Raw genomic sequence first — 21679 nt, 5'->3', positions numbered from 1 at the left:
AAACTTCATATAATAACTATTTGTATGAATAGGTTAAATTGATTTTAAAGCTAGTAAACATTTATATGACTATCTTTTTTAGCTTGTCATAGAGCTAAAATAATACAGATATGTAGCACTACTATAATGTAAGATGTGCTAAAATACTAAGAAGGCAGTATTACAGTTAGTACAATTATCCTATCCCTGTGTCAATGTTCTGCAAGCTACTCCTTTGCCATCATTGCCCTCTTGTTAAAATACTAGACCAGAAACACATTGGGTTTATTCAAAATGATCCTGTATGTTTTGTGATTGTGTGTGTACCACATTTGCAAAAAAATTATATATGTATATAATTATGCAAATAAAACAAGTTTCAAACATCGAAGAATATGTAAAATGTGTACTGCAAATATTTGTGCACATTATATTTAATCAATAAATTATATGCATTCATTTCTTATTGGAAAGTTTAACTTAGAATTTATAGAAAATAGATTTCTAATTACCTCCCTTTATTTACATGAAATGTTAAATTCTGTAATAGCTTTATAAATAATACTTATTGAAACTTACAATATTGACAAATCTTAATTTGAGCATCATATATATGAAATAAAACCATGAAAAAATGTGTTACAGGATCTTTAATTATATTATACAATAAAGCTGTGCGTTAACTATAACTATGCTTGTAGCATAAAAACGAGCAGAAATATAAACAAAATTTCAATAATATACTGACTCAAATGTACATGGGTGACAGTAATTAACATGTACTGTATAGCGTGCTTAAACATTTTTTTTCAGGGAAAGATTTGTACATTTTTAACAGACATATATAAAATAATTCTGCATTGTAATACAGCTCAAAATTGTTTAATTGACATCCGGAGTGTCATAAATAACTTTAAGTACAACGACAATGCTTTAGATATATAAAGATTGTAGAAATAGGAAATCGTTGAATAGCTATTTCTCCTTCAACATGGCAGCAAACTCTGAAAAAGAGATGAGAAAACTTACAGTTACTAAAATATTTGCACCATTTATTCAGGTATAATTTTGTTCTTTGCATTTTCTTTGATAACACAATGACAGGAATTATATATGAAAATATAGTTTATCAAATATCTTTATCAAGTGATCAAACTAACATTACCTTTGTAGTTGATCTGACCATCTCCATCGGTGTCGGCTTCTTTCATGATTTCATCAACTTCTTCATCTGTAAGTTTTTCTCCAAGATTTGTCATAACCTGTCTCAGTTCAGCTGCACTTATAAAACCGTTACCATCTTTATCAAATTCTCGAAATGCATCGAGTATTTTCTGATCAATGTCAGCTTCTTTCATCGTCTTTTCTATCATGGTGAGGAATTCTGAAAAATCTACTGTTCCATTTCCTAAAATAAAGGCATGGAATAACTCTTGAAAAAATGAATAATAGTGTCTTATCAAACATTAATTCTTAAAGTTTTACTCAATATATGCATATATGAATCAATAATCATTCATTTAAATTCATGAATTAACTTCCGACATTAAGATTTCATACTTTACTGTTTATATAATGAACAAACCATCGGCATCCACCTCATTGATCATGTCTTGTAATTCTGCTTCTGTAGGATTATGTCCCAAAGACTTCATTACTGTTCCCAACTCTTTTGTTGTGATTTTGCCATCACCATCCTTATCAAACAATCTGAATGCCTCCTTGAATTCTGTAAAACAATCAGTGAATGAAACCATTTTGTAGTAAGAATGGAGCATGAAAATTAATGGTTTAACTAAGGTATTTAGAAATGGCTGCCCATTGTTTAGCAATACCATCTCGTTTTCATAATATCAAGTAATTTATACCATCAATTTTATTTTTGGCAGTTTGCTTCTCGAACATTCATATTTTCATAAGGTAGATCCCGCAGGTACTTTCAACATTTATACCTTTGATTATTTTATTTTGAAATCACAAGAGGGATAGATAGGCAATTTCGTTACTTTCGTTACTATATAGTAACAAGTGGATCCAGACTCATCTTTTTAATCAGCAAAGTTGTAGGGTCTATCTATACGCTTAATCCCTAAAATATTAATAAAAAATAAGACATTTGGCATGCCATGCTGGTCGATAACCCTTTTGTTTTCGGCCATGGGCCGGGGAAATATAACAGGCTTTGTTTGAATTCATAGGGAATTTTTACGTAGTGGTATATAAAAGTGTCTTAATAAAAAATAAGACATACCAGCAGTTTGACTCTCTGTAAAATCAGCCTGAAAACATGCAAAAGATTATGATTTTAAACGTAATATAAAGTTTATTTTTAATAATAAACCAATTGTAAGTAAATTGATAGCATGTGTAAACATTTTGCACATGATATCTTTATTATCTAAAAACGTTCCAGAATAATTACGTTCCAGAATAATTTTCTTGAGCAAATTTAAGTCTTTTTTAAAAATAAAGAAAGAGGAAGTGTAAAGTTAATAAATAATTGAGTCATGAAACAGATAAAACTAAAATCAGTATCGCATTTTCAGCTTTAGATCTAGAGTAAATTCATTTGCCATCTTGAAAGGAAATAAAAACGTTATAAGACATACCATTTTAGGTTGAAATTTTAGTAAAAACGCGCGTATTTACACACTTAAGCCTCAAATTCCTTTTATAAGTTATGAAATTTCGCAACCGTGTTTATCCTTTCAAATTGTTTGTAGTATTACACAAACTGTTTATAAACATATCATATTCCTAATGAATAAAACCCATAATTTTCCTTCTTTTCATTGTATTAACAAACAGGAAATATATCAGTCATTTGTTTTCAATAGGTTGAAGGGCATACTAAGTTTAATTGCCGGGTTAATATGGTAGTTTAAATATACATTGTCAGTCTGTAAATTAGGTATCATCCGGTATCGGGATAAGACATCCGGATCATCTGGATGTTCGAATCATTGCTTTATTCTTAACTTGAGCATTTTTGCCACCGTTTTTTTTTAAATACAATTTTTAGAGTATAACTTTTATTTTTTCATTTTGTTTGTAACAGTTTGTCTATTACGATGGTGAGTATTTATATTGATTAATAATTACAATGCAAAATTTTCAAATTAGACTAACTTTGTTTTGATTTTTTTTTGTGTCGACTCAAAGGTTTTGTTAGCAAGCATTCCACAGTGTAGATGATTTTAGACTGCATAAATGTACAAAAAAGTTAACCTTACACTTAATTGCTTGGCCGCTGGTCCTTGTTGCTGGGTTGTGTGCACGTGGGGGCTGCGTTCATTGAACGCCGCCTTTCTTTGTTGATCTTGTTTATCATATTTTATATATGCAAGTCGTCATCAGTGATGTTTTTATACATTATTTGATAATGTACAGAATGTATTTGAAACAAATTTTTAATATCTTTACCAGATCTAATGATAATATTATTATACATGTATGTTATGTAAAAATAAATTACCATCCTGTGTAAACTACAAATGACGACATCTTTCTGTCAAAATTACAACTACAAAATACATATTTTTTTACTTTGCATATTAATGAACATAATTGTTGTTTTTTGGCATTTCTTTGTTTGTAAATACACTTGTAGACTAAAATTCCTAACGTCCAGGCTTTGCATCTAATAAATATGTATTGAAATGTTTATCCAATACACAAAGACTCGGTGATACATGTAATAAATAATTAAATGTTTAAAATTGAAAACTTAAAAAAAGCAATCAAGCAAATATGAACAGTTTTGCAGCAACAGTTTCGTTTCATGACCATCCGCGCACTTCCTAGCACCGGCTCAACTTCACGCTTAAAACCGCAAAAGGTTTGTGTCTTTTTACAAAACGATAAATATATACCAAAGGTTTATAAATGTACATAAAAATGTGTTAATAATACGTTTCTTGCTTAAAAACAGATTTGGCATTTATTTTACTGCTATTATTTAAAAAATTGAAAACAGTTATTTTGTAAAAACTGGTAAAGAAAAATGTGTTAAAACTTCGCTGTTGTTAAAAACAAGTATTACATGTACATCTACATAATTTACTGGATTTGTCTGATAAACAAATGATGTTAGTCAAAGGTGATAACTGGCGTGATATTGTACATTTTAGATTGTTCAAATTGTAAGATTGAATCTATGCATATATCATCGCTAACGCTCATATCGATCAAAGCCAATTTAAGCTGTGCCGGGGTTGTCACAAGTATTGTTGTAGACTTGCATGCATTCAGACCATGAGAATCACTTCTTGTGTCATGACCATATCGCCTTAGAAAAAGAATTCTTGTCTTCACTGTGTTTTCCGTTAACGTTATTTTAGAATAGATCAGATTTTCAATTTCATAGTCTGGATATCTTAAGTATTTGACATTGAATTTTTTCTGATCTAAGGATCTTCCGCAGATCTTTTTACAAATCAGTTCTCGCTTTTGATGTTCTAATAGGTGAACCAGTTGCAATGCAGGCAATGATACCTGTTTTATGAAAAGTAATGCGTCCATCGATAGTTTCGATATTGTGATAAATAGTATCTGCTACGCATTGTACAAAAGTTCCGACAAAAAAACATGGAATGGTATTTAAAGTACCAGCAGCATTTCTGTCAAATATCTAAGTCTCTGAAAAAGAACGACTACATTCGAGCTCATGCAAGAAATCAAAGAGGAACTTTGAGCCGATATGGTGGTGCATTTCCACACAGACCACAATTTGTACAGATATCAATGCGCTTCTGCGTATCATGGCTTGTTTAATAAAATTAAACTTCAATTCTTCTTTATCTGGATTTATGGTTGACAGTAAATGTATCATATATATTTTTAATAATAAATGACAAATGTAATGGAGTTGGATGATACTACTATATGTCATTTTCAGTTAATAGATATCAGATTTGATCAATTTTGTTGCGGTTGTTTTAATTTGCCTTTCTTCTCTTCCACTGTCATACAATATTGCTCGTCTGAGAATTCATTTAAAATCACAGACGCGGTTTTTCCACCATAATCTTGCCGGCTTTCCCGTCTTTAGACAATACTGATATACAATGTCATGTCCAAAATGATGCCTTTTTGTCATATGCGTGGTAGAGATCTCCATTTCCACCAAGTTCACTAATGGTAAGAATAACTCGTCAATGTCTTCAATACTTAGTTACGTTTATTAATAACATGTATAGGTTAAAGTTGATTAGTCCGAGTGACAAATTTAACTTTGTAAATACGTACTAATAAAATTTTAACCGGTTTAGTGTTTTAAATTATTTCTATAAACAGTCGATTTACTATTTGTCGACTTACCGAATTTACGATTCATATGAAATACTGCGATCCTATTGGACAAAAGATAATTTCAAACACTAATGATTCTATAAGGTCAAATGTGGTTCTCTTAAGATCTATGTTCGCTTATTAAAAGAGACTGAGGTCATCCAATTGGTCTCTTGCCAAGCGTTTGGTATTCTTTAACCAGTATTAAAATTCGAGCTTCATGCTTGTTAGAATATACTGCAGGTAAATCTATAACATGGAAATTTCTAACAAATACTTGCTGGGCCCAGTTGTCATAGTTTGTCTCTTTACTATTACCTGAAATCCTAATTATGTAACTGAGTTCACACCGTCAATACGGCTTCGTTTTCTTTCATTTGCACTTTCTTCAGTTAAATTTGCAAGAGTACCACAAAACGGACTAAAGTTCTAATTTTACCTGTTATAAGGTTGCAAATAATTGATTTATAGTCGGTCATTTCTTAAAGCGTTTGTGGATGTGTGTAGTTCCTCCTACAATTTTTATGGATAAAGTTTCCAGCACTTACATTCCATTCAGCCTGGTTCTTATTTACGTATTCATTAATTATATCAATATGTTATAGTTAGGGAACTATTTAGAAATGACAGATGCATATGACTTGTGGATAAAGTTTCATTGTATTTATTTCAATACACAGCAATATAGGTTAGTTTGACTCAAATGATTGCCTTATTTCAAATGTTTTCTCAAGAAAAAATGAGATAATGCTATTAGTTTCACTGTGATAAATAACTTATCACTTACTTGGGCAGCTTACTATACTGCTTTTGAAATAATTTTCTCTTAAATCACTGTATAAACTTGTAAATCACTGTATACAGAGCAAACAATATGAAAACATTGTCCCTGTGACACAGACCTATATAGTAAACATTACATAAACACATTCTCCCCTGAAACTATAACACCCATCGCATAGTTATTTGGCTTGTAGCACATCACCTTGTAGTCCTCTACAGAAGTTGTATATAAAACACCACCCTTGGGTCGAATTTAGCCCCGCTCTAAGTGTCACATATATTGAATTATATAGATAAGATAGATAAACTTTATTCATACGAAGGCAGTATGTATATATAAAGGGAAAGGGGGAAATTGACAAGAAAAACATTATTGATATATAACTTTTATGTTAAATTACTTTCAGGGTATTTTTATTTGCAGTTTTTTTCTATATTTATAATTAGCAAACCGACATTATTTTTGTTGAAAGTCCGTATATATAGACATTTTCCAGCAGTGACTTATCTCCCCGTGTCTTATCGTTGGTGGATTGAACCTCATTATGCTTATTCAATTCATTATGGAACAAATTTAAAGTACTCAACGCTATATAAACAGAATTTGTTTCTTTGTATAATTTGGATCATCTGCTTTACAGACACTGTGTATGGAATTCTAATCTTGAGACGCAACACATAGAGTACAACCATGTGATATGAAGGTTTTTATGTATTATTTCAAATGATTTTTCCAATTATTACAACATTTTATCAAACCACATGCAGTTTGTATTTGTATATTGTATTTAGGAAGAGTGAATGTTGACCACAACTCAGAACTTCAATATGATAGAAGTGCTAATTCTTTATAAACTGAATATTTTAGCCACAGTAATTGACTAATTTCCTTTAAAATTTAAAGGGCATTTGTAAAACCCCTTTTTAAAAAGTATGCTTAAATTTTTACTAAAAATTTTCATTTTCCCGTTAGTACAATTTATCCGAATTTCCTTGTTTCCCAATTTTAGGGCCAGGTGGACAATTTTTGGCCACCATTGCCTTCTTGTTGAAATACATGTATTGGACAGAAAGGCGAATGTTTTTTTTCACTTAACACGATATTATACAAATGTATATAAATTAAATATGTTAGTTATAACTACAACGATGAAGCGTCACAACCAATCACATACATATAAAGATTTAGTACAATAATGATTCCAGTGTACCCGCGGTATGTGAATCAAATAACTGTAGCTTATCTGTAAAAGTTTTGTACATTTTGCTTTTTGGACAGCATTTAAATATTAAATTTTATAGACTGTAGAAATTTATAACTAATTCAGGAAAACGTTGAATAGCTATTTCCCCCTCATCATGGCGACAAACTCTGAAAATAAAGATTAAAAAACACCGAGTTACTTAAATACACGCAGTTGCATCATTTATTCAGGTGTAACATTGTTTCTTTTTTAATTGTTGTTGTTTTACTTTGATTCTATTTATTTATTTTAAGTTGTTTTTGTACATTTCATTGTCTCTGTTGACGCAAATAAAGGGAATTATAAATGAAAAAATATCTTTATCCAGTCATCAAACTCACATTACCTTCATAGTTGACTTGGCCATCTCCATCAATGTCAGCCTCTCTGATCATGTCATCAACTTCTTCATCTGTAAGTTTTTCTCCGAGATTAGTCATTACATGTCTCAATTCAGCCGCACTGATGAATCCGTTACCGTCTTTATCAAAAACTCGGAACGCCTCGCATATTTCTTCGTCATCGTCTGTATCCTTCAGTTTACGTGACATCATAGTAAGGAATTCTGGGAAATCAATCGCACCACTTCCTGTTAATATATTTCTTTTTTTAATTATGAATGAAAGTTGAACATTCACTGAATACTATATATATAAGATTACGAAGAACAAATATGATAAGTATATTCATTGCACTAGCCAATATATCACATTAAGGTTAAATTGCCGAGTGGTGTAGGTCGTGACTTCAAACCATTTGCCCCTTACCGCTGTGGCTTCAAAACCCGTCAGGGATTTTGGTTATTTTTTCATGTAAGGAACCATCAAGCTAGCTAACAGAACGCGGTTGTTCTTCTCAGGTGCCGTTCGTCTCTAAATAAAGCACGGAGGGGCACATGAGGTATTCATCCACCAGTAAAGCTGAAAAGTCGCGATATGACCTTTGCGATGTTGCGCGACGATAAATCTAACCAAACATAATAAATGAATAAAAATATCAACAAGAAAATACATCTACGTTCGTATTATATGATATATCCTTATATGATCTTTTATTTGGTACAAGCAATATAATAATGTTTTATATTCTTAATTTAGAAATTGTTTTAACATTGTATGAAATCAAGCCAAACCAACCATCGGCATCCACCTCATTAATCATGTCTTGTAACTCTGCTTCTGTAGGATTCTGCCCCAAGGACCTCATTACTGTTCCCAACTCTTTTGTTGTGATTGTGCCATCACCATCCTTGTCAAACAAACTAAACGCCTCCTTGAATTCTACACGAAAACAAAAAAAGTGTTTACATTTATCTTATAATGTGTGATCGCATTTTGGCTTCGTAATTTATTAGATGAAAAATAAGTTATTTTACATCAATTGTTTTCTTTGATTCAATGATTATTTTAAATTAAAGTGTTAAAGTGTCGTGTCTATAACGTTGATATGAATGGTTGCAATAAAAATAATTCCAAGTGAATGAAATGTAAAGGTAAAGAAACATCTTACCAGCAATTTGCTCTTCTGTTAATTTGTCAGCCTGATAAATAAACGAAATCTTGCTATTTATCAAATGTTTCAAATATTTTTTGAATTAAAACAAAAACAACAAAATGCACAAAGATGTTGCTAATTCTTAATTCTTCTTATTGTTCTTGTTTTCTTTACATCAATATATAATTTTGCATATTATCGTTTTTACAGGTAACATGGTAACACTCATTGAAGGACAAAGAAATGTTCAAAATAATTCTAACTAAAACTCAAATCGTTATTGGCAACCAAGAACCAGCGTGTTGAGGTAGTTCCACGATACCTTTGACAGAGAATAAAGTCAAATTATTATATAAAATGTTGGTTGTAACCGTAAACTAAATGGTATTTTGAATATTCATGACTGTTTATTTCACTTTTATATAAGGGTTTCAGGTTGAAAGTTTAATGAAAGAGGTCCTTCTCCAATAATACGTCAAAGCTGAAGCAGTGTAAATTGCTATGAAGAAAAATTAAAAAAAAAACACTTTTATGATGGAATAGTTTGTATAGTTCTATTGTAGTTTTGTACTGCAAATTTCAACAAAATCTGCGTATCTACTATTTAATTCATAACATGATTTTAAGAAAGAATTTAACTTACCATTTTTGTTATATTTAAGAGATTTCCACTTTTACACACACGCACACACACAAAATCTTACTCCTTTTGACAGTTATGACTTAATATCTAATATACATTGAAATGAATATAATTGATAGATGCTATTGAAATATGTGACGCATTGCGACAAATTAAAAATTAAATATGCTGGTCGCATAACCCTAAAAAGATAACATTCAAATACACAATTTATTGAAATTTACTATTTGCAATGAGTATATTGATTGCTAATATGAGATGTATAAATTATGAATTATTTTTTGAATTCAACAACTTGAAAGGGGCATTTAACATCGATAATCTTAATATGTGCAATATCATTATGTTTTATAAAACGCAGTTGAAGTCAAATGCATCAACGCTTTCATTTATATGATTAAATTACTTGATATACTTCGTCCTCGCATCATTATCATACATCAATAGACGATTAAGCCGAGCATATTGTGGGTCTCGATCATTTTCATATCATAATAACAAATAAGTAGGTATGTAAAATTAGACATTTCCACCTGTCTCTAATATGTGTGCTTGCGTTACATTTATATCAAATACCACATTGAAATATTTATTTAGGTATATTATAATATAGTTTAATCACATGACTTCCCTTGTTTTATATTAAATATAGCGAGTGATATATTGAACATCCACTCCTGTGCTAGTGTTACATCTATATCAAATATCACATTGAAATAATTGTTTAGTAATATTATACATATAGTTTTGTCTCATGACTTCCCTGGTTTTATGTGTAATATATGTAATATGGCGCACACGTTTATTACATCCATTCTTGTTATATGTTAAACGTCTACATATATGTGTTGTTTGAATTGTTTTCTTTAAAATTAGTCATGTGATCAAAATGTGATATGAGTTGTGATTTAATGTATAAAATTTTATGAAACTCGTCTGAGAAAAATATTATTAAGCTCGCCAGTACAATCCTCTGACAGTTTTTCCCCTTCCGACATACTGCAATTCTATGTAATAAGGAATGAATATTTAAGAAATAATACTGTTTTCAGCGGTGTTTATCGGCTATTTTAACGGTTTTGAGTTTTGAAGAGTAGTAATTGACCACAAAGACAGTAGGCTTTACATATATTTCTAAAGACACAGATGTACATTAGTTTCATATATTTCATTTACAGTTTGTTTATATTATAATTTACTAACAAAACACATATAAAATTTTAAAAACTTCATAGTGTTGATTAAATTATGTATAAAATACTAGATTCAGTGTATTGAACAGTCAATCTTGTTTGAAGCCTTTAAAATTCATTTCATTCCTTTCTGGATTTGCATGTCAAATATATAAAGTATGGGAGTTTTGCAAGGCATTATGCAATACAATAAAGCATTGATATAAAAGAATACAGCCAAACACATTATAAATGTCTCGAATTTATCATGCAGATTGTTGAATTTAGAAATACCACGTGTTATCAGATAATGATAAATATCGTCATACCTAAATACGAAATGATGTCTCTTTCGATAAATGCTTTGAGTTGAAAATTGTACTTATTTCAGAAAAGCAACTTTTGAGTGGAGAAATTAGTACGTAGCCAGTAAAACCAACTGTTACGTGTCTTGCTGCGATGAATAATCCAAGGTTCTGTGAAAGTCGGAACAAGTTCCGATAGACACAATATAACCCTCAAACTATGTGAAGTATTAAGCTGCAAATCGTTTTACACCAATGTGAATGTGCTTTGAACCTTTACAAGGCTTAATATCTCAAATGGACAGGGCCATCTTACAATCTGGAAAAAAAACATTCATCATTTTTAGGGAAAATTTTAAGATACATAATACCTGATCCTTTCTGTTGAATCTGATGCCACTTGCAGACAAAGAGTGAAAATATTTTCTGTCGCAGCTGTATTTATATCCGATATGATCGACACAAAAGAACCAACGAAATGTAATGATACTGTACAGAAGAGTGAACACGTTAGTCGCAATGAATGTTTCAACGATTTCTATTAGAGAATTTTCACAATACTATGATACACCGGGACAAAACATTCTGCACATCTGTTGTTGCAAAACAAACACTTCTGGTAAATGCGACCAGTTTCTTCGTAGATAGAGACAAAATCAACGCCAAGCATTTTTATCATATGTGTCATTTGATGTTGAGCGATGAATTATATGAAGCTTCTCTAATACGCTTTTAGCCACTTTTGTACCTAATATTAGAATTGTAAATTGTAAAAATATATAGAAATTTTGTCCTACCAACTGAATTTAACAACATTTATTTTGTCTTCAATGCGCATGTTCAAACTGTACAACTCCAACGTCTAAAGATTAAATAAATTTCCGTCATTCAGGAAAATACCAACATATGTATATCAGCAATTATAATCTACATGAAGTAATTCATTCTTCTATAAATTATATTAACTTTGTTTACCCATGAACACACCGGTTAAATCTCGAGCAACATGATATGCCTGTTTTATATTTATTTACATTTTTAATATTACTATGATTAGTTTTAACTAATAAATTAAGGTAGTAGGTCTTTAAAATGCCAAAATGAAATAAAAAGATTATTGATTACAATACATTTTTCATTCTTCTGTCGTTGACAACGTCATGGTAAAATAGGTTGACTATCAAATTTGTATGGCGTGTATCATATATTAATAACTGGTATATATTAAGACAAAATAGTTTCCTAAGACCACTTTACAAGCAATGTTATAAGATGTCTTAACCCATAACTTCATGAGCATTTTGTGAAATATGGCTGTTTTCATTGAAAAGTCTCACGTTATAAGTTCAAATTGCTATAATACGATAAAAACTGCTTCAACACTAATCAAACTTGGCACAGATGTTGACTGGACCATTGCCCTTGCAACAACATAATCAGGCTTAAATTTTCTGTTACCATGGCAACAAGGGGACATCTCAAAATTGCCAAAAAATCACTATTTTGCGTTGATTTTTTCCATCAAACTTGATTTCAAAGTGCTGCAACTTCTCAATGGATTGAGATAGAGTCAAATGCTTTTCAGCGCTAGTTACACGTTACCTTATGATCAATCTGGGGTCATTTATAGCGTCTCACAAGTCCAAAATTTTCCTGGCGAGGAGGGGGACTCCGCCCCCCTTCAAACCCCCCAAACAGAAGGGGGCGCATCCCCCTTCTGGCAACCCCCTGCTGTATCTTTTGGTTGGGGGGCTGCGCCGAAAAAGTGGTCACTTTTTTTAACAACATTTCTCAAACAAAAACAAGTATTGGGGCCTGAATAAGGCATTTTTTCACCATTTGAGACAACAAAAAGGGGGGTGAAAAAGGCGTTAAAAGGCGTGTATATCGCGTAATGGGTTAATCGCAACATAATATCAAAGTACAGAAATACAGAGATGGGCTGGGTATGTGTCACTCCTAAATACGAAAAGTAGAAGGTCTTTGTAAAACAATTTCAGTTAGACGATTTTAAACATACAAAACAGACTGCACAGAATGTAAAAATTGTTGTGAAGTTGGCACCATTACTATACTTAAAATGACATTTGTCATACCTTCTTGATAGGTTAAAACTATGGGTTCTTATTTAGGAAAACTAAACTTTACTACAATATGTTGTTTTTGTGACTTTAGGAAAAAAGAGATAATCACACATAAAAAATATAGTCAAGCTGAAGGGTATTTTTTAAAGATTTTACCTTCAAAGCTAAGAGTTCTGTTCACATGACTTGGAACGAAAAATGTTCTCAAAGGTTTGAACTATGCGGTAGCCAGTTTATCAACTGTCAATAACGCTTTTTTTTGGAGGGGGGTGTTTTTGTTTGTTTGGGGTTTTTTGTTGTTGTTTTTTTGCTATACATATGGTGAATGGACCTGTATTACGGTATATGCACAGTATTTCTAAAAAAAGTTGGGCCAATTGGAATTATTTCTTAGTTGCCTTGGTAACGACAGAAGAGTAAACCGATCGATTTCGGAAATTGACTATATGCAGGTTCTTGACAAATGTCAGCCTAAAAGGACTTGATTTACTATATATGTAAATGCAACAGAGTACATTCCTCTTTCAACTGTTTAAAGCACCCTTAGGCAAATATCAGGCTTTTAAAGGGCATTATACAACGTTCAAATACATTACTTTACTTCTGTTGTTTTGATATATACTTCTTTAAAAACAGCACGAACAATTCCTAGATTCTGTGTAAACCAGAAAGAAAAAAACAGACGAATATATTAATAATTACATTTTATTCTTACACATGCATCAAACAAAGAACAATTATTATAGTCCAACAAAAGTATATACATGTATATAATTCAGATTTTGAGGTCCATAAACTTATCAATAGCCCCCAAATCTAGAAATCATCATAAACAATACAAAATCATGTTTTAAAAGCGATTGACTATTTTCAGTGTACTTGATTTTTTTAAGTGCAAACAAACGCAAATTAATTGTTGTAAAGTCATGCTACTTTTATTTAAAATGTAACGTGTCAAACAACATTTATTTAAAATGTATACACTATTCCTTGTAACAGAAGAAAATAACGTGTCAAACAACATGTGTCCCTATGTAACAAAGTTCACTAGCTTAAGTGGTTCACAAGTTGTCACATCTGGCAAGTTATTTTCCTCTTAAAAGTAAAATTTCCTGTATTTTTATACCTACATTATGGTTGAAAATAGATGTCCGTGGAATACTTAAATATAATGGCATTTCTGTAAATATTTTATCAAGTCAATTCAAGTCAAAATTTTATTGTCAAAAACATGTACATCTTCATCGCCAAGAAACAATTTGGTGGTAAAATACATAGCACAGAAAAGTATAATACATGGTAAAGTATACATTTTTCATAAACATACGTTTCAATGTACAATAATTCAATTAAATATATTAAGTAGAGATTCAAATCTTTGTTGTATCGGCATAGACATAGATTACAGAGACATAGATTAAAGAGATATGCAACTTTCTAGCCAGTTAAGATACCACTTACAACTTGTAGCAAGTAAAACTTATTAACCAGATATCAAAATCAGTAAAATAATACATTTTCTTAAAGCTGATACATTGGTCTATGGCTGCAAGTAAAAACATTTACAGTTCCCATTAAAATAAATGATACATCCATTCTTAAAGAGAACTACATATATTTTTTGTTACAAAACTATTCATCTGGCGAAAAACCTGGCTTAGTGGGTATGTTCTGCTATGTTTTTCTAAGTGAAAGGCATGAAAAATTACCAATATCTTAACATGCACAACAGATAAAAGATTTAACTTTCAAATGGTTTATAATATAAAAGGATAAAATGTACATCCATTAAGTTTTATTTGCTACAAAATGCCCAATTTTTCACTTTTCGATAGGCATGAGTGAAATTTTCAATGGTGTATATAAGAGCTGCTTATCTCCGTTATCTACATGGCTCAATATAAAAAAATTTAGGTAAGTTAACAATTACATTTTTGTTTGTACATTTCATTGTGGATATAGAATTTATATATTTACTATCAAATATAATTGTGCAAATGCATACTGTAATATCGACATAATATGGAAAAGTAATTTTATGTAACATTTATTCAATGTATGAATGCCATTCTTATCAATTTCAGAAACAGTTTCTGCATAAAGGAAAATTGCATGCACTTTGTTGAATAAACATGGTAAAATCATAACAACATATTTGTATCAACTACCTTTATTCTTATCATCAACTTGAATTTATCCTAACCGAATTAACACTGTATTGGTTTGTATGCACTTAAATTTTATCGTTACATAAAGTAATTGTAAACAATATCAACCTGTTAAACTTTTATATATTCAATTTTACCTTTCAACTTTTCACCTCAAAATGCTATATATACAGCGTTATAAATAACTCATAAACTATCTAAAGTTAAAGGTAGGAATAGATTCAAAGATTTAAGATGTGGTCAAAAAATTGTTTTGAATGTGATAGACTTCTGTGCAGCAATGTCTTAGTTTGTCACAATCTTTTCAAGTTTTGGAAGAGCTATCTCCACAGTTTGTGTCATTGCAAACAATCTGAAATAATAAATGTTTTATTATGGAGATAAACTCTAAATTTATGAGTATAATGTTCGATGAAATAGTTCTTAAAAAAGTAACAAAAAAAGGTTTAATTATATTGTCTGAATTGACATCCTTATATAAATGGCAATGTGATTATAAGGGTTTAAAACCATGCATCTTACATCGCCTGATGAATTTGACCTTTTTCGGAAATAAGATGACAATTATTTTTTTTTTTTTTTTTGTTGAATTAAAAAGTATAAATTACTTACATTAATACGATCAATACCAGAATGCATAGACCTGCGAGAACAAGAAACACTAAACCATGGAATAACGACAGAGTTACTGAGTAGATGGTGTTGAATAGATAGGTTGCAGTTATTGAACATAAAACTTCTACAAATACAATACCAGAAAACAGTGATCCTGAAAACAGAAAACAAAACAATAATATTTCCTAAAAGTCATTACTTGTAATAAGACAAATGTGTGAATTAATCAAATGCTTGAATTGTTTAGAACAGAAATGGTTTGCTTAATTATGAAAATACGAACAATAATTGGTTTCTTTTACTTTATCCAAATAATTTTTTTTTATCATTTTGACACACATGACTAAGTTTTACTTTATTCGTTCCTCACTTCAGAAATTAATGTTCTCATGCAAACCAATCAATGGTATAATATTATAACATGTTGTGTTCTATTTTAAATATATAAATTAATAATGAGCTTCGACATTGAATAAAGTTAGTGTACACAACTCATTTACCTTGTTTGTCTGACGGTGTCATTGACGACATCATAGTTTTTATCATCGGAATCATGAGAAATGAAAATGTAGCTGGTATAGGTACTGTAATAAAACACGAGTTCATATATAATACCACGTATATTTGATGATTTATAACTAATTCTAACAAGCTACCTATCTTACTAAATACAAATGATTTGAACTCCTTGATAATTCTTATTGAAATTATCAAACACGCGTCTAGGCATAGTAACACTACATGGATCATTTACAAGGGAGACATACTTAACTATGCTTTTGGTGGTATAAGTTGATATATTTTCATGATTTATGATATTTGCTCGTAAGCTCACAAGTAACATAATTACTTCTGGTTCTTATAATAGTCGGCGAAATTTCTAATTAGTAACATACTTGAATAGTTAAATTACAACGTACATGCTTTTCATCTAATCAATATGCATATGGTATTACTTTCTTTACTTCGTACATGATAAAAATAACGGAAGTAACCTCCCATATTTAGTCTTGTTAGAATCGAAATGACATCGATATGAGCGTTTTGATGCAAAAACATTAACGACTCGGACCTACGGCCTTTTTTATCAATTCCTACGAACCAAAACTCCAAACCGGTGTTAAAGAGTCGATAAACACCGCTGATACCAATTTCATTTCTTAATTTAATAATTAAACAAATAAGATTAACTTTGTAACATTGTATATAGTCGTTATATTCTTATACTTCACATGTGAATATTATAAACCCCAGCTTTTGTTTTTTCAATTTTCAACTACATATATCATAGTTTATGTAAAGTTGTGATGACTACAGCAGATGATAAAATATGTATTACAGTGTGTTTAATGAACTTACCTAAATACAATATTAGGTCTGTATCGGCAAATGCTTCGAGGACATATGATCCTGCATTGAACATTGAGCTCAGAATCGCAATAATAATTTCTGAAAAGCAACTCTTTAGTGGAGCAATTAGTACTAAGCCAGCAAAACCTTCAGTCGCATGTCTTGCAGCGCTGAATAATCCGATTTTCTGTGAAGGCCAGCAAAATGGTTTTCCAAGTTGATAAAGCATTTCTAAAGATGTTCGATGACTACTTGTGAGCTCCGCAATAAAAAACGCTAATAATAACATTACATAGGCTGAACGTTTATTTGAAAATTGTTTACTCCTATAGAAACCTGTAATGCGTTTCATATGATCACCAAAAGGCATCTTTTTGGCTCTATTGTGTTTTTCGTGAGTTTCAGGCAGTGCAAATATAACAATGCACCATGCAAAAAAAATAAGCCCAACACATGTTATCATAGGCACAAGGAAGCCTTCAAACTCTATGAAATATCCTGCTGCTAGTCCGGATAATGTTATAAAAATTAAGAAACTTCCTTCCAAAATTGTCAGTGCTAATGTCCTATGTCGGCCAGGTTTTGTTATGTCTGCAATATAAGCATACATTCCTGACCTGAATAAGTAGAATGAACCAAATATTCCCTCGAACAATGATGCCAAAACTACCCACAAAATGTCCCATTCAAAGTATATTATCAAAGCGTAAATTACTTCTTTTAGCAAAATTGTAGTCGTTGGTAATACAAACAAAACTTTTCTACCTAAACTGTCAGAAAACGATGGGATGATTAAAACTGCTAAGCTCCCAGGTATACTTGATGCCAGCTGGTTTAACATTTGCCAAAATGCTGTTTTCTTTTCAACCGTTTGAAACTTTTCATACACAGGGTCACTTTGATTTGTTCCCTCGCATACAGAAGTCGAGTTTATTTCAATACCCTGCAATATTTCCTTCCTGACTTTATACTGGATCCATTGGGATATAGTGTAAAAAGTAATTCCTACAGAGATGTATAAAAACACCATTACTAATAAAAGTAAGAAGTATTTGTATCCGAATTTAGATCCATTAGAAGAATTCGTCTCCTTCAGAAGAGGAGTTTTCTCTCTTTCTGTCTCACCTGTCTTCATTTCTAATAAATTATCTCCACAATCTGCTACTTGAAAGAAATCTTAAACAATGAGACAAGCATCATAAGTATAAACACCCATAAACTGAATCACTTTGAAGAATATCTAGCACGTGAACCGATGTCCCAATGTCGTGGACGGCAAGATAAAGATGTTACAATTATACACTCTGATTAAATAAACTTTTACTCTTTGTTTATTGTAATGCATACATGTATTCATACATATATTAAGGTGCATAACATCAGACATGTGACCACATCACATGCTTAAAGAAAGGTTAAGGCAATGTACAGGTATACAAAATTACGAAACAATAGAATAAACTCGTGGAAGTTTTAATATTCTAATGCCTGCATGTAATCGTTTTATATGTAAAGATGATCTTAAAGATCAAAGATGTTTCGAAGAGAGAGGGCTGAAACACAATCCTTTATTTATATCAGATATAGGTCTAGTTTCTTAAGGAATGGTGTTTTTGTCTCTCTTTTTTAGACCATATACTGGTTTTATCTCCTTTAATAACTAAATATCCAAAATCAATTCGTATACCAACCATTATTTTCTATTTATATGTTCGATAGTCAAATGTGTAAAATATACAACGCTATTGTTTTTGAATCTTAACACACAAAGATAAAGATAAACACTAACACGTGCTTAAAATGGTTCAAATCGTTAAAAATCAGTCAATGTCATGTTACAAATTGAACCCAAATATTTCAGCTATCAAATCCTACTGATAATGATGAACTGCTGGATAACAACACAGGAAGTGTATATTTGTTTTTTTCATTCATTATCTTTAAAATTAATTGTTAGAAGGTACAGTAATCAGTAATTTTAACATTTTTAGAAATATTGTAATATGTGCATTTTAGATTAATATTCAATTTGGCAGTTTTTTTGTACTTGCATTGTATAGAACATAGCATTGGAGCTCCTCCATTTTGTATATATATTTGTATAATTATGTCCGTTAATTACTCTCTGTACAACTATCGTTATTTTTGTTAAAGTCCAAATAAGCCCGAAGAAAGCTAAAACTTCTAGTTTCATTTTTTATAATAGTTTTGTGTACTTTTACAGTTTCCAAAATGGTATTCATTTTGCATATAGTGTCATCTTTAGCCATCGAAGCACTTTGACAATTAGTATAGTTAAAATGATTGAGTATTTTGTATGAACGCTGCAAAATCCCTTAGTTTACATTTTGCTTCATATTTAACAAAATAAATTTTACATCTAAAGCTATTCTGTCCAGGTGAAAGACAACTAAAATACTCTAAATCTATTATTACAACATTATAAAACATGTTATTGCCTTCTAAAACGAAAATGCCTTCATTACTAAGGTATAATGTCACTGTTATGTTAATTGTCATGGCAAGAGAATAGTATATGTTCAAACAAAGATAGTATTTTTAAAATCAGTTCCCTATTATTTATTACCTGTATTTGTTACGACGGTTTTTAAAATATAGCATTCTGACAAAATTGGGAAAATATTTCTTCATTAAAATTTAAAATTAGACATAAATACACGTACAAGAGGAATGTTTTAAAAAGTTAAATATGTTATTGTTATTATATTTCTTTAAACACCAAAGCATATGTTTCAATAAAGTTGTAATAACGCGCTTTGATATGGCACGTGAAAACATCTTTTTTAAAGTCATTCATTTGTATTCTATGTAGCTAAGGTTAAAATAATACGGGTCCTCTTTTTAGAATGTTTACGGTATTTTATCTTAAAGGCCATACCAGATCTATTGTGGTGTTATGTGGTCATGTTTGTTTGTTATGGGTGATTGAACTGGTTTCGCAAGTTGTGTGATTGATGATTGATTTTGTATGAAAGTTATTTTAAGCTGATTTGGTTCTGGAATATAACAATTCCTAGTAACTCTGTCCACTTCCTGTCTTGCTTTCGAATTGACAACATAAATTATTTTAAGTTTACTTTCATTTATTTCTTCATAGAAATACTTGGTATTTGGTATAATTCAAATATTGAATACATTAGATCTCTTCTATCAAACCTATTATGAATATATTTATCTTATTTGATGTGTATTTATAGGTTTGTTTATACTCGGCGCTGGAATAACCATATGTCCCAGATTTATCAGCGTCCACAGTTGTAGTCTTATCGTGGACGTCATTTCATTGAGAATCTTCCTGGAACCTGTTCTTGCTCGTTGGTGGTTGAGGGAGACGACAATACTGTCCAAGGCATCAGCTTTCCGACGGCATTCTAACAAAAACATCCCTTGTTAGACTTAAAATGTTTCTATTATCATATGCTAAGGTCATGCAAAGTTTCAATAACTTCTGTAATTTTCAATCTGTTATACACCTTTTTGGACGCGGTCCGTTGCAATGATAAAAAAGAAATGTCGTTGAAAGTTCATAGACAATTCCGAGTTAGTTTGAGGTAGGGTAAAAAGTATAAAATTACATAAAAAAGTTTTTGACAAAAACACAAAAGATGCCTTTATAGCTTTGTGGCCAAAATTGCCATAAAAAGACATAAAAAATAATAATTTTCCTTTGCGATATTGAGATAATTGTTATCAGAAACGTTGAAATATATTTATTAGCAAGAAAAGAGGTCAATTTAATTGATGTTGAAATAGTTCATATAAAACTCAAGATTATTTATAATACATGTATATGAAATCGAGAATAATTATCATTCTGAAAAAGGTCAGAACACGTGATAATGCATGTTCATGAACATTTCAGTTTACCCAATTTTATCTTTGACTGCGATGTTAAACAGAAAATTTATGTCACATAATATGTTTCAATAATGTTTAAATAATTTTACAAAATCTTGAGAAGTTAAAAACATTTCCTAGATGGGTAGTGAAATAATACACATTTTATCCGGTTTATCGTAACACATGTAAATGAACGTCACACTATTTTTCACTGTCTATATGTAACCTTAAGGCACTTACATTCTTACACTTCTAGACCATTTGGTATTTCTCCTGGAAAGTGTCACAAAAAGAAGATTACATGATAGTTGAATTTTGGTAAAGATGGTGCTAGGGTCATATCAATCGAATAGTCTGACACACTGGATATGTGTATTTGCATTATAACTCTTTACGTGTATACGGACCGTAGGCCCAGTGACTCACATGATGTGTGTTTGTTTCTCTACAACTACCTTTCATTAACGGCATCGAACCTGAAATTATTCATTATTGCCGAAACTGGCAACAGACATGTCAGTTACTTTTAATTCAAGTGAATTTAATATATAAAACTATATATGAAACAGTTGCTTGATTATATAATATGTTGTTCATGTAACACAAAAACAGTAATGATTTCGACCGATATTGATTGTCCTTAAGAAAACTTTTATTCAACATTTACAAGCTGTTGATGTTAACAATGATGT

At 30.7% G+C, this 21679-nt stretch overlaps 3 protein-coding genes across 3 annotated transcripts; all 3 read right to left on the bottom strand.

Annotated features, from left to right (window-relative positions):
• Positions 1–367: 367 nt before the first annotated feature.
• On the bottom strand, positions 368–2824 carry LOC132735069 (calmodulin-beta-like). The gene is made up of 5 exons (XM_060721973.1): positions 2589–2824; positions 2231–2258; positions 1565–1708; positions 1145–1387; positions 368–983 (listed from the first exon to the last, which is right to left on the bottom strand). Exons 1-5 carry the CDS (start codon positions 2589–2591, stop codon positions 955–957), a joined length of 447 nt encoding a protein of 148 aa, XP_060577956.1. The 5' UTR covers positions 2592–2824; the 3' UTR covers positions 368–954.
• Positions 2825–7119: 4295 nt separating this feature from the next.
• Positions 7120–9573, bottom strand: LOC132735066 (calmodulin-A-like). The gene is made up of 5 exons (XM_060721969.1): positions 9433–9573; positions 8805–8835; positions 8432–8575; positions 7642–7884; positions 7120–7423 (listed from the first exon to the last, which is right to left on the bottom strand). Exons 1-5 carry the CDS (start codon positions 9433–9435, stop codon positions 7395–7397), a joined length of 450 nt encoding a protein of 149 aa, XP_060577952.1. The 5' UTR covers positions 9436–9573; the 3' UTR covers positions 7120–7394.
• A 4129-nt stretch (positions 9574–13702) lies between these two features.
• LOC132735058 (lysosomal proton-coupled steroid conjugate and bile acid symporter SLC46A3-like) lies at positions 13703–18432 on the bottom strand. Its single transcript, XM_060721961.1, has 4 exons — positions 17136–18432; positions 16277–16360; positions 15774–15930; positions 13703–15513 (listed from the first exon to the last, which is right to left on the bottom strand). Exons 1-4 carry the CDS (start codon positions 18259–18261, stop codon positions 15447–15449), a joined length of 1434 nt encoding a protein of 477 aa, XP_060577944.1. The 5' UTR covers positions 18262–18432; the 3' UTR covers positions 13703–15446.
• Between the last annotated feature and the right edge of the window lie 3247 nt (positions 18433–21679).

The sequence above is a fragment of the Ruditapes philippinarum genome, unplaced genomic scaffold (assembly GCF_026571515.1).
Source record: "Ruditapes philippinarum isolate M1 unplaced genomic scaffold, ASM2657151v2 ctg16_1_1_1_1, whole genome shotgun sequence".
NCBI classification, from domain to species: Eukaryota; Metazoa; Mollusca; class Bivalvia; order Venerida; family Veneridae; genus Ruditapes; species Ruditapes philippinarum.
Note: the sequence above shows the minus strand (reverse complement) of the source record. Positions and strands in the feature narration are given on the sequence as shown.

Bases quoted from the DNA above. Each gene is read 5' to 3' on its own strand.
- LOC132735069 (XM_060721973.1), bottom strand. The intron at 1,388-1,564 runs GTTTGTTCATTA...CCTTTATTTTAG, and splicing joins CAATGAGGTGGATGCCGATG to GAAATGGAACAGTAGATTTT. The intron at 984-1,144 runs GTAATGTTAGTT...TCTCTTTTTCAG, and splicing joins TGGTCAGATCAACTACAAAG to AGTTTGCTGCCATGTTGAAG.
- LOC132735066 (XM_060721969.1), bottom strand. The intron at 7,885-8,431 runs GTTGGTTTGGCT...ATATATTAACAG, and splicing joins TAATGAGGTGGATGCCGATG to GAAGTGGTGCGATTGATTTC. The intron at 7,424-7,641 runs GTAATGTGAGTT...CTTTATTTTCAG, and splicing joins TGGCCAAGTCAACTATGAAG to AGTTTGTCGCCATGATGAGG.
- LOC132735058 (XM_060721961.1), bottom strand. From the start codon at position 18,261: ATGAAGACAGGTGAGACAGAAAGAGAGAAAACTCCTCTTCTGAAGGAG. The intron at 15,931-16,276 runs GTAAATGAGTTG...TTCTGTTTTCAG, and splicing joins GACACCGTCAGACAAACAAG to GATCACTGTTTTCTGGTATT. The intron at 15,514-15,773 runs GTAAGTAATTTA...TTATTATTTCAG, and splicing joins CTGGTATTGATCGTATTAAT to ATTGTTTGCAATGACACAAA.